At 45.4% G+C, this 12873-nt stretch overlaps 1 protein-coding gene across 15 annotated transcripts in view; it reads left to right on the top strand.

Annotated features, from left to right (window-relative positions):
- Samd12 (sterile alpha motif domain containing 12) overlaps positions 1-12873 on the top strand; it is a 422167-nt gene that overhangs the window by 182619 nt on the left and 226675 nt on the right. For 12 of the 15 annotated variants that reach the window (XR_002396857.2, XR_015442907.1, XM_087190712.1 and 9 more), the window contains one exon: positions 12537-12677. Coding sequence is in view for 13 of the 15 variants with exons in the window: in XM_087190712.1 (XP_087046838.1) it covers positions 12537-12677 (141 nt within the window). In the remaining 2 variants the exon portion in view is untranslated. Of the gene's footprint in view, positions 1-12536 lie in introns of all 15 variants that reach the window. The other 3 variants (XM_021262722.2, XM_087190711.1, XM_021262724.2) reach the window with 2 other exon arrangements.

The raw sequence follows: 12873 nt of genomic DNA, 5'->3' as shown, positions 1-12873 counted from the left end.
CTGTACAGCTCCCCCTAGGGTATCGGTGACCTTGGATCTGTTTCTTAAAACGAGCAATGATACTTTCAGTTTTTTATTTCACTGCAGTGAGTAACACTTCAGCACACCAGGAGGAGAGAGGATGTCACGTTATCCCCATCTTTCAAGGGAAGAAACCACACCTTGAAGAGGTGAATTGTTCTGAGTGATCCTGTGGCTAATAACTGGATGGCCCAACCCTGAACTAGCCCTGGACTCTGAACTCTAACCAAGACCTCTTTCATTTTCTCATAGTTTTCCTAATCGATTTCAAGATCTTCACAGGCATTGATCCAGAATTCCATCACATAATTTTTAAAACCACTTCATATTTGCTGGTCTCACTTCAGCTCTGTGAAGGCGACAATGCCATGTCCATCTCTTGAAGCTGGGACCGTTCTTGCTTGTTAATCCCCAATACTAATAAAATTAACATTTAAACATCTCAGGGAAAATAAATCCCTCATTATCAGGGAAAGAATGTCAAAGTTGGTTTGAAATTTATTTAAGCATGATTTTGACTATAAGTATTTTTTCAAATTAATCATAGGAACCAGAATGCCTGGTGCCTGTTTTTTGCAGCATGTGAGTACTCTGTGTATTTGGCCGTTGGGGCAGTGAGTAGAATATCGAGGAAGACACTTGTCAATAAACATCTCTCATGCTTCTTGCTAATTTTCAAACATGCCTCATGCACTGTGGATTGCTCACCCAGTGACACTGAATTAATAGAATCCTAAAACAATGCATAAGAATACTGACAAATAAAAGCAAACCACCAAAAGATTTGGTCTACCGATCAAAAGCAGAGCAGGCCTCAAAAGTTGTTTATTATGTCATAAATCTTCAGCTGTAGTCTCCATTAGGTTGGTATGAGGCTCTTTGCTTGCAAAATTGGCTCTAAGGTACAAGAGAAATAATTACTGGGTCTTCTCAGGGACTGAAACAAAATGCCCAAACAAAATGTTTTAGGGGCTTTTAAATTAATTTTTAGAGGAGATTTGGTAACTATGTACTACTAATAACATTTAACCTTTAATTTGATGTTGAGAATTGTGTATTCCTTCTTAGAGGGCTAAAAATAATGCAGGGCACCTTTTTACTCTGTTTGAGAAACCCCATATAATTTCTTCCTGAATTTGTAGTTCAGATGAGAATTAATGCTATTCCAATTTCCTCCTATTAACATCATCAGCACCTGAATATAGTCAGCCAAAAAAGTAGATTTTCTAAAACCAGTCCTTTTACCCAGGACTGGTTTTAAAAAATCATACAGTCCTCACCGGTGCGGTAAATTACTTACAGTAACCACAGCGTAAACTTCCATTAACCCTTCTCTTGCTCGGCCGGGAGAGAGGCCTTCTGTGAGCTGCTAATCACCCATTAACCAGGCTTGGCAACAGGCTGTGGCCTCAGGTAGGAGTGAGAGGAGACATGTTGGTCTTGGAAGGTTTTCCTCGCGTGTTCTTGCCAGGAAATGAGGTAATGGATTGGCTGACCTTTGAGTCCTTGCTAGCTCTGGCATAGGGTATTTGGCTGTCACATTTAGGAAATCAGGGATATCAGGCTAAGGGATTAGGAAGACAGATCTGCAGTGTATCTTTAGGTGATAGAAAACAGAGGGCTACTTCAGGCCTGTCCATGACCACATTGGTCACAGTGGGCTGCTAATGTAGAACAGGCTGCATAGCCGGAACGGCAGAGCTCGGACCCCGTTGCTGTAGTCAGTGAACCCCGGGCGGAAGACTGTCCAGATTCCTCTTCACTGGAGACAGAACAGATGCCAGGAAGGAGGCTGAAAAGTCAGATATTGAAAGAGGCAACTTGTGAGCCAAGTAGAACCCATTTGCATGACTGTTTGGCTCTCATAGTATTGGAAAAAATGAGCAAATTTTAAATTCAGTAGAGTTCATAAACCTTACAGATTTTCAACTGTTCTTATCTTAGAAATAGGAGAAGTAGCAACATTCAACCTATATTCTAGCTGTATTGTTTCATAGCAAGGCTGGATTAAAATTGCCCATTTTAGGAGAAAAACATACTGTTCAGTGCAGTGTGGACTACCTAATCTCAGTGGTCCCTCAGACCAGTTCCATTCACACAGTAGCGTTACCTGACAGCAAAAGCCTTTGAGCTTGTGTTTCCTGGGGAAGGGGATAAGGAGGATGCCCCACATGCATCAAGAGTCAGAAATACGGGGTCAAATGAAGGTGTATTCCAAAGAGTTGTGAAGGAATAGTGATTTAAATACCAACATTTGCCAGTGATTAACATTTTGAAAACAAATTACTATAGGTTGAGATCATCTTTACTTACATGAGTCAGGCTTTCTTGAGATGGAATAGCATGACACATAAATGAGGTTGGTCCATTAGATTCTTGTTTTCTAAGTGGTACAGATGAGCACAGAATCACACCATCTGGTTGATACTTGAGAAACAAATAATGTTGTCTTTCTCCTTCCTCTATCTTCCCCTCTTACCTATTGTGTTGGATGGATGTACGTATGTATGTATTTTATATTTTACTGGAGATTGAACCTAGGCCTTTTCTTTGGGCTACATCCCCATTCTTTTCTTTCTTTCTTTCTTTCTTTCTTTCTTTCTTTCTTTCTTTCTTTCTTTCTTTCTTTCTTTCTTTCTTTCTTTCTTTCTTTCTTTTTAAATTTTGAAACAGGATTTCCCTAAGTTGCTGAATTGCCAGGGTTGGGCTCAAATTTGTGATTTCCTGCCTCGGCCTCCCAGAGTGCTGGGATCTCACCCACTTTCTTTCATTCTATGCTCTGCTCTTTCTGTTGGCTGAATTCTCTGGTAGCTTCTCTCTATATGGCAACAGAGACACCATTAACAGCAAGCTTAGCATTATATTGTACCTTGGAATGGTCCAAGAAGAAAAGGAAACGTTCCCCTTCGCAACCAGAACAGTTCCAGTAATGAACTCATATTTACTCTGTCTGGCTCGAACACTCAGCATAAATGTAACAAATATTTATTTCATGCTTGTGTTGAGTTGGGCTCTGCTAGGCACTTGGAGACATCCATGAAGCTCTCAGACTTACATTGCAGGAGGAGTGGGCAGGAATTGGAAAAGAAAAGATAAACGTAATAAGCAAGAAAGTTATATAATACTGTACTTGAGAAGTGAAAAGCACCACAGGAAAATTGGAGTTTTGTTTTTATTAAAGGCCCCACAAGGACAGGAGGAAGTTGCTAAATATGCCTAGGCTGGGCTTGAACTTGTGATCCTCCTATTTCAGCCTCCTAGAGTTCTGGAATTGCAGGTGTGCACCACTACGCCCAGGTAGGAGAAATTCTTTTACGAGCTGTGGGCAGGGAGGTGGCTTAGCAAAAATGCAGTGCTCCTGGTATGGGTTCCACAGTAGGGTGTCTCAATGTGAATATGGTCACTTATGTCTCGTGTGCGCCCCCAGTGGTGGGAGGAGAGAAGATCAGAGGCTGAGCCGTGCAACCTCTACAGTCCGCTTCCTGCTTGCTGGTTCACACCCAGCAGAGTGGGGCTCCTCCGGGTTCCCGGGACACACCTTTCCCATTCTCATACCCTGACTGTCTGTTCACTGCACCCTGACTGCCTTTCTCCCTCCTACTAGCCTTGTTGGCTTTTATCTTTGCTCAAGATCTCCTGGAAATTGTTAGGTGCCCCTCCTTGGCTCTCCAGAAATCATCTAACTTAATCTCCGTCCTCCTGGCTCCCAGGAGAGGGGCAGGTTCAGCCCGTGGTGCACACAGATTGTGTGCGATAAGGGTGTGGATGTGCCATGCAGGGCTCCCGTCAGGGACCCCTTGGTCTCTATCACTCTCTGGATGGGGACTGTTGTGCAAAGTGATGTGACCCAGTATCTTCCGCTGGCCTTGCAGGCTCAGAGACAGCACTTTCCCCTCAGCCCACCTGCCTGAGAGGTGCTCTTGATGCAGGAATTGGCAGATGCAGCAAGTACGCAAGGTCAGTGGGAAGAATTCCTGGGGGCAGTGTAGGGCAGGGGTTAGCAGCACAACCCCTGCCTATATTTGTTTCCGAGACCTGCAGCTTTTAGACCTGTCATGTTTATGCAGCTCTTAATGATCACAGATAACAACAGCATCTTCAGAGAATTGTTAAAAATGAGATGACCCATAGACAGCTCTTAGGACTATGTTTAACACATAGTAACTACTCAGTAAATGCCTGCTGTCATTGTCATTTTTACAATGAGGAGGAGGAACTGAAGCGCTGGCAGCCAGCCTGGAACTATAGTAGTGATTCCAAGGTGCTGAGGACAGATGTCGGTCTGACCTCATCCGCTCCCACAGTCGGTCTATGCATGAGTGAAGTTCTCATCCACATTTCAGAGATAAGGAAGTTAATCCTTAAAATGTGTTTCCTGGGCATCAATCTGCAGTTCTGTGTTGCGACCCTACGCTTTTGTGAGGTTTTGCTTCTCTCCTTGTCTTTGGTTCCAGAAATTCCAATTTGGGAGCCATGGTGTGACTGCAGGGCCCCAGGCCCCTGTGGTGGGACAATGGTCATGTGCTGAGCAGGACTGAGGTAGAGGCAGAGCCATCTGCTTGGCACACAATGCCAGCCCAAGCCTGAGAGCAGGTGTGGAGCTAGCCCAGGCACAAAAGGCCATTTGTCCGGGGAACTGCCCAGTGCGGTCTATTTCCAGAAGAAAGAGGCCTTATAGCTCAGCCTGACTTTGGGGAAGAGTGCTCCCATACACCTACCTGCGGTGGCACACTAACTTCCCAGTAGGACAGGCTGAAGCCACAGTCCACCCTCTCTGTCCTTGCCTGTCAGTTCCATTTGTGCCTTAGAGCATGCAGCCATTTACCCTGAAGAGCTGCAACCAGGGGTTGAGCCCTGTTCTCTGAGCAGAAGTTGGCCGGCACTTCCAGTGGACCAGAGCCCAGGCTGAGCTTGAAGGTGAGAGACACATCCAGGCCCAGGTCCTCACCTTCTGTGGCGTGTTAACCAAGTCACTTTCCCAGAGCCCCCACTTCCCTGGGTGGGACACATTGAATCCTGCACCCCACATACAAGATTTAAAGGTTCCTGTTAGCTTGCAGCCCACTGGGTAACAGTCACCCGGGGATAGTGGGTCCTAACCCTCAGAGACTGTAAATGTTAACCTTATACAGGAAAAAGGGTCTTTGCAGATAGGACTAAGTTAAGGATCTTCACATGGGGAGTTAACCCTGGATTACTCAGGTGTGCCCTAAATCAAATCACAGTTTTGTGTGAGAGAGAAGCAGGTAACTCAGGATGTGGCTCAATTGTGCAAGGGTCCAGGTTCAATGCCTTGTTCTGAAAAAAAAAAAAAAAGCTGAGATCATGTACACCCAAGAGGAGAGGGTGATGTGAAAATGAAGGCAGAGATTAGAGTGATATAGCCACAAGCAAAGGAATGCAGGCAGCCAGCAGAGGCTGGAAACATCAAAGAACAGATGTTCCTCTATACCTTCCAGAGAGCATGTGTTCCTGCTGGTACCTGGATTTTAGCCCAGTGAAACTTACATTGAGTATCTGGCTTCCAGTTCTATGAGGAATAAATGTCTGTTGTTTTAAGCTCCCATTTTATGGTATTTTGCTACAGCAAGCAGAGGAAACTAATAAGCTGCTCTGTGATTTGATTACCCTTCACCCATTCTTGGTCTCCATCTGTTCAGCAAAGCTTGTGGCCTCCAGTGGCATGCTTTCAAGAGCAGAACAAGGCCCTTGTCCTTGTAAGCCTGTGGGAAGGAAATGGCATAGTCTCACGGGCTCTGCTCCTGCAGCCTGGCGTGTGCTTCTGTGACCACCAACACCCACAGGTCGTCTTCTCCCTCTGCATTGTTCCTCTTGTTGCTGCCTCACCTGACCGTTTCCAATCACATCTCTCACGTCAGAAAAGACAGGAAGTTAATGGCCTGGAGGTCATCAATATATAGGAAAGAAGGCAACATTTACATTAAGTAAATGTTAAGTAGCGTTAAGTTAGTAAGTTTATATGTCCAATAAACATTTACAAACACTACGATGTGCCAGGATAGGGAATCTGATAAGAAATACTCCTACTGTTCCATGGTTCTCCAGAAAAGCAATACTAACAGCAGATATGTAATATGCACATGTATTGTGTGTGTGTGTGTGTGTGTGTGTGTGTGTGTGTGCGTGAAATAGAGACTGGTTATAAGAAATTGTCCCATGTGATTGTATTAGTTGCTTCTCTCTCATAGCTGAAACAAAATCCCTGACACCCAAAGGTAAAGGAGGAAAGGTTCATTTAGCTCACAGTTCGTAGAGGTTTCAGTCCATAATCGGCTGGCTCCAAGGCAGGGTGGCACATGGCAGAGGGGCATCTGCCAAGGATGTTCATGACAAGAGGAGTTCATGGCAAGCAGAAGACAGCAAAAGTAAGCAAACAAGGGACCTTAACAGCATCTTCCTGCCCCTTCTATCTTATCCGGACTGCTTAGGGCGGGCAGCACTCACATCCTTAACCCTAGTGCCCTTGAGCCTAGCAATGCACCATGCATCAATTCCAGCATCACACACTCTAGATCCAGCCACCTCTGAAAAAGCCCCGCCTATGACCATATGAGGCTTTGGGGAGACATCTAGACACAGCCATCATAGTGGTTATGGAAGCTGACAAGTTCAAAACCTGGAAAGCTGATACCTCATTTGGGTTTCAAGGCCAGACTACTGTCCATTCTGGAGAGCAGTCTGCCAATTTAAATATTAATATCTTCTGGAAACACCTAGAATAATGTGTGACTAAATATCTGGGTACCTCGTGGTCCAGTCAAGGTGGCATAGAAAATTAACTATCACATCTGCTCTTACAGAGCTGGCACTCCAGTGGGCCACACTCAGTGATGCTTCCTTGTGCTTAAGATTACAGGGAAGCTCTGGTTTTCCAAGACCACTGCCAGAGCACCAGATCCAGGTCTCTTGCTGAATGTTCTCTGGCCTGGACCCCCACAAGAGGCCCTGGGAATAACTAGCCTTGTAGGCATCTGACAGGGCTGGTCAGCACAGGATTGGGGTTATCAAGAGATAACCTCTTATTTCTCTGAATTCCACCAAGATGTGCAGCACTCAGCTCAGCTGCATCAGCTGCACAGTTGGGGATTTAAGGAGAATATTGACGGAATGAGATCATTAAGTGGAAGAGAGAAGATCTCTTATTTCTCCTCCTCTATTTAATTCTGTCCTTTTTATTACTTCTGCACATCCCAAGTGCTCTCCAAAGGAAAAAACAGCAGTGACATGACCGTGATTTCCTCCCTCCAGCACATCCCCTCTGAGCGCAGCGACTCAATTTCCTGCTCAGAAATGGGGCCAGCAGACACTGGTGGGTCAGACTGGGAGCCTGAGTCATCTCTGAAGTCTGCCTTTCCTTCACACCCTGTTCTAGGCATTGTCAACTCAAAAATTGAGCTAGAATTGCACTTCCTCCCATCTGCTCTCCTGTGCCCCAGGCTGCAGGCTCTATCACATCCTGTTTGGCTTCTGTGGTCTTTGACTCCTCTGTGTTCCTGCCCTTTCCTTTCTACCCCAGCCCACTGCCCACATACTGAACCTGGGATTCTTTTCATACCTGATATCAGCCCCAAGTCACTGTGCTCACAGGCTCCACACTCGAGATAAAATCCACATGCCACCTGAGGTGAGGAGGCCCCAAGCAATCTGGCCCCACCTTCCTACTATTTCCCTAGGGCTGGGGATGGAGCTCAGTGGTTCCACCGCCTACCTCACAAGCGCAAGGACCCAAGTTCGATCCTCGGTACCAAACAAAAAAAAACCCAAATGTACTACTGTTTCCCTATCTTGCTACAGTGACACTGGCCATGCTGCTAATTGCCTTGACACTTATATCGCCTCATCTTTCTCTCTGGCTCCAGCAGCTCTACTTCAGAGAGGCCTTTCCTAACCACCCAAATTACGATGGCATCCATCCTCACAGGGCTCCCTTTTACCCCCTTCCCCTCTGGCTTGCCTGCAGAGCACTTCCTAACACGTGGGTTGTGTCATTATTTCTACACCTAGCTCAGTTCTTGTACTGTTTGCACCTCGTCTTCCTCACACTAAATGGTAAGACTAAATGGTAAGTCCATGAAGACTGAAGACACTACAGTGGATCCCTGACTTAGGAACTCAATTCGTTCCCAAGGGCTGGTTGTAACTCAGGTTGGTCAACTGAGACTCAGGCTCCTCTACACAGCCTTCAAAGTCTCTCTTCTGTACCCAGGCAGATCTCTTTCCTTAGAGAGACACTGGCCCAGGATTTCTCAGTTAACCCCACACAGGAAAGGAAGTTGGAATGTTCCTTCCAGAACTCTTTAGGGTTAAATCTGTACCTGAGACCATCTGGGAGCATAAGAAGTTGTCATTGGGTTGTATATCAAGATTTTGTTAGTTAAAACTAAAATTCCAGTTGTAACCCAAGTTGTTCGTATGTCAGGCCGGTTGTAACTCGAGGGTCCACTGTACTCATCTCTGAATGCCAAGCACACAGAATAGTGGCAGGCTTGTAATGGTGCTCCACAAATATTTGATAGACAACAGAAGAAAAAGGGATGGCGTAAGCTCATGTGAGGACTCCAAGATTCTCCCAACCCAGCAACACCCTGGTTACCTCCTTGCCATTCGTAAGGAGTGTGGGGAGTCAGGAAGCTCAGTAGGTGCTGTTCTTTCTCTTCTGGGGATGTTTGTCCTTAGCCACCTTCCTTGTCTGAAAGCTCCGAGGGTGACTCTGCCTTGTTCGTCACTATGTCCAGATGACTGGGACACAGTGAGGGCCTAGTGAGTGTTCGCTGAACACAAAATTAAATTTTTATGAAAAGCAACAAAAATTCACACTATAAATTGGAAAAAAGATGTATTTGGGGATCGACTACTTATCGGACCCTTACATATCTTTCCCTGATACCTGCATCAAAAGCAGCACCACATTAATGAGACATTCTTTTGTTTTGGGATTAGCAAGAAGGGTGAAATAGGAGATTGGGAGGACTTTTGCTCCTGGAAATGATTTAATTACAGTATTATACAAAATTTTCAGAACCACCAGTCTGGGTGCCACTGTGGAAATCACCCAAATAAGACAGTGAATCCAGTTTTGCTCCAAAGATCCTCATTGTGCAGGATCTTTTCTAGGTGTTGTTTTACCAGGAAATTCTGTGCAGTCTGCCCTGGATCTTTCTTCCTTGTCCTCTGTTTTTCTACCAGGGAAGCTAAAGCAGAACTGCAGGCATAGCAGTAAGAATTAGGAAAAGCTCTCATGCTTCAAATATTCTTTAATTTCTTAACTGCCCTCTCTGTACAGTGTAAATAAAAACAATAATATCTGTATTCTCAGGATTTGGATAAATCAATTTGAACAACTGAGCATTTAATTTTTTAAAAGTTCACAGACATGATTATATCACAAAGTCAAAAAACACACTTCTATGACTGATAGTTTTATAATGCGTATATTCAAACCTGATGCAATTAAGCCACCAAAGTAGAAATGAAATTCCAGTAGGGTCAATGTAATCAGGCATATTTATGAGGAAGCTGAGATTACACGTTTTCAGGGGGCAAAATTAGAAAAGCTTGGCTGGGTGCGCTGGAAAAAAATTCACTGTGTGTTACTCATATTGTCCTCTAGTCCTGGACTGGCCAGGTTCTGAAGACTGGAGCTATGGAGTCTTAGCCCTCAATGCCTCACCGTGGGATGTCACACTTGGAAAACCGAAACCCAGGTTTCCAGGAGCAGAAAGATTGAGCTACATTTTGGTGTTGGGAGGAATTAAAACCATCTGAAGTTTATGGAATGTCTGAGGAGCTAGATGTTGGTCATTTGGAGGCAAGTTACACACGTACATGAAAATCGAGCCCCATGCTCAGTTTGCCTAGTGAAACTTCAGGACCAAGCTTGATGGTCAGCAGAACAATGGGATGCTGGGCTTGGGACCCCGCTCACATGTCTTGGCTTTCCTGTGCTTTCCACTTGTGATTGTGCCCATTTCTCAGAAACTGAGAAAGTAAAGGAACCCTGAAGTCATCTGTGTGACTTTTTAAAAACATGTAAATTCCTGTCATAAGGTCAATTGTTACTATGGCAAATTATCACAAACTTAGAAGCTTTAAATAATGCAAATCTATTATCTTACACTTGTGGACATCTGAAATCCAGAATGGGCTCCGTGAAGCTAACAGTGGGGAGCTAGGAGAGCTGCCTTAGAGGGCTTGGGAGGGAAGCCATTTTCTTATCCTTTCCAGCCGATTGAGGTGGCCTGCACTCCCTGGCTCCTGGCCACTTCCCCCTCACCCCTGCTTCTAATGTCTCACCTCCCCTCTCACTGGCTCTGTTTCCCTCTTTTGCGTGATGAGATTAGACAGACCTATCTGGGTAATCACATTTGTGAGGCCCTTTTTGTCATGTACGGTAACAAATACAGAGGTTCCAGAGACTGGACTGTGGACATCTTAGGGGGCCATTATTGCATCTGCCCCAGAAAGCAGGGGGAACTACTTGCCTTGTCCTTTCTTGCCTTTCAAACAACTGTCATGAGCTACCAGGTGGTGCCAAGCCTGAGCTGGGATTCTCCTTGGGATGAGGCTCTCACTGCAGGTTCAGTTCAGCAGTACCACCAACGGCAATGTGCACACATCCCCGAACTCCCTTCTTTGCAGGGCATTGGCCCAGGACCACGTCGGTAAGGATACAGTTATCCGCAGTGTTTCCCATTCAAGATCCTTGTCTCCCCATCCGCTGTTCTCACTTCTGGGCACAGGTTTGGAAGTACAGTGTATGTTCTCTTACAGGTGGGGAGGTTATGTGATTAGTTCTGGCCAGCAAATAACTCTAGGCTGAACATTTCATTGATGAGATGTGATCTTCTATCATCTGCTCTTCTCCCTGTGGTTCAAGGTGGATGGATTTAGGGTTGACCACATGGAATAAGGTAGACATAAAGTTGTTATAGCCACTGCTATTTGGGGTTTTCTTGTCACTGTATTATATATGAAAAGTCTTTCTGAATGGTGCACCTTGCAGATGCTAAAGGAAAAGAAATGAGAAGGGTAAACTAGCGAGGATAGCCTCTAGCTGGCTTTCTCCACTCACCTGTCTCTGTCATAGGCCACATAGACTTTCCTCTTCCTTTGATGGAAAAGCCCATTAACTTCACCTTCTGGTTGTCAGGTTTGCTTTTCAAGGTGGTAGAACATGTAATTTCTGGAATGTATGTGATTACACACACACAGCCTTAGTGCTGATCACATGGAATTGACTGTCTCTTGTGCATTCAGAGAAATGAATATAAACCTTGTATTAGTCAGCTCTCCCATCACTGAGACACAGCACCTGACACCCACACCTTTAATGGAGCTCCTAGTTTCAGGGAGTTCAGTCCATGACTGAACATCATAGCAGAAGGGGATGGTGACAAACATGCTCAGTTCTTGGCACCCTGGAGGCAAAGCAGGGGAACAGTGCGAGAGACAAAAGGACCAGGGACCAGATTATCCAAGGTCATGCCTGTATCACCCATCCAGACACACCCAGAAGTGTGCTTTACTACTCTGCTGGGCGTTTCTTAATCCAGTCAAGTCAGTGTATCATGATTAACAATCACAGATCTGCAGCTATGATGACTGCAGAGGTCAAGAAAGAATAGAATGTGGTGCTGGGAACATTTAACACCTTCGCTTCTTGTTCTCTTCATTTCTTGAAGTAAATCCTCACAACTGAAGTTTGCTTATTTCAGAGCAAGCACAGGATGGGGGAGACCTTGGGGATTTCCTGCAAATCATGGTAGAAGAGAAGCATGCAGACTCTTGGAGGAAAGAAGGGCCTGAAAGGAGGCCATGCCAGGAGACCCAGAGCCCAGCTGTGTGAAGAGTGTAGGTGCTCACGTCCCAAGGCACTGCGTTGGCTGTCGCTCACTTTGCTCCTTATACGCCAGCCCTGCTGGGACTATCACCCATGGCCTTGGGTCGGAATTATGGCAGAGCCACCGGCACCTGGAGATGTAACTCCAGCCTAAAGCCTGAGGTACAACCGGAGGCCAGGATGCCTGCAGATCAAAACTGAACTTGAAGTGCAAATTTCACAGCAACATGATTGAATACTGGGGCTAAAGTTGCTGGAGTTTCTATAGAACCACAGTTGGAGCATCTGCTTCTGTAACTGGGGTTTTGGTGACATGTGCTCCTGGGGCCAGCCTGAGAACCCAGCCCCCAGCTAAGACCACGGTTTCTATGGAAACCTGCAATCTGTGACTCAGGTATCCAGGTCAAAGCTTGCTATTTTATCTGCTTCAATGTGTGGATTATTTGAGGATTGCTAATATTAGCTAAAAATTGGGATTTTCTTCAACATGTGTGGGTTTTCTTCAACCAGATCACCCACTGTGTCAGGAATGATCGTGCAGGACCTTCTGTTCTAAGGAGGTTGTGTTATGCAGGGTGAACCAGGAGCAGGATGGAAATCCTCCACTCTAGCAAATCATTCATGTCCTTTTCTTTTCAATTCTAAACCCCCAAAGGGCGAGCCCTGCTGAGACTCACGGACAAAAAGCTGGAGCGCATGGGGATCGCCCAGGAGAACCTCCGGCAGCACATCTTGCAACAGGTGCTCCAGCTGAAGGTGCGCGAGGAAGTCAGAAACCTGCAGCTGCTCACACAAGGTATCCTGTGGCTTCCTGGCGGGAGGATGGAAGGAGAGAAGAGAAACGAAAGCCCTGTCATTATGACACAGGGAACTCAGGAGGAGCATGTTTCTTTCCAAAATTTCCTCCATTAAAAATATGTATTATATATATATACATACATCTATATAAACAGATATATATTTAAAGACCACCTCTCTCCAAAAACTTTTCT

Source organism: Heterocephalus glaber, unplaced genomic scaffold, assembly GCF_053883595.1.
Source record: "Heterocephalus glaber isolate CG9 unplaced genomic scaffold, H.glaber_assembly_v1.0 deba00001555, whole genome shotgun sequence".
In the NCBI taxonomy this organism is placed as follows: Eukaryota; Metazoa; Chordata; class Mammalia; order Rodentia; family Bathyergidae; genus Heterocephalus; species Heterocephalus glaber.
This window is presented reverse-complemented; position numbering and strand designations above follow the sequence as displayed.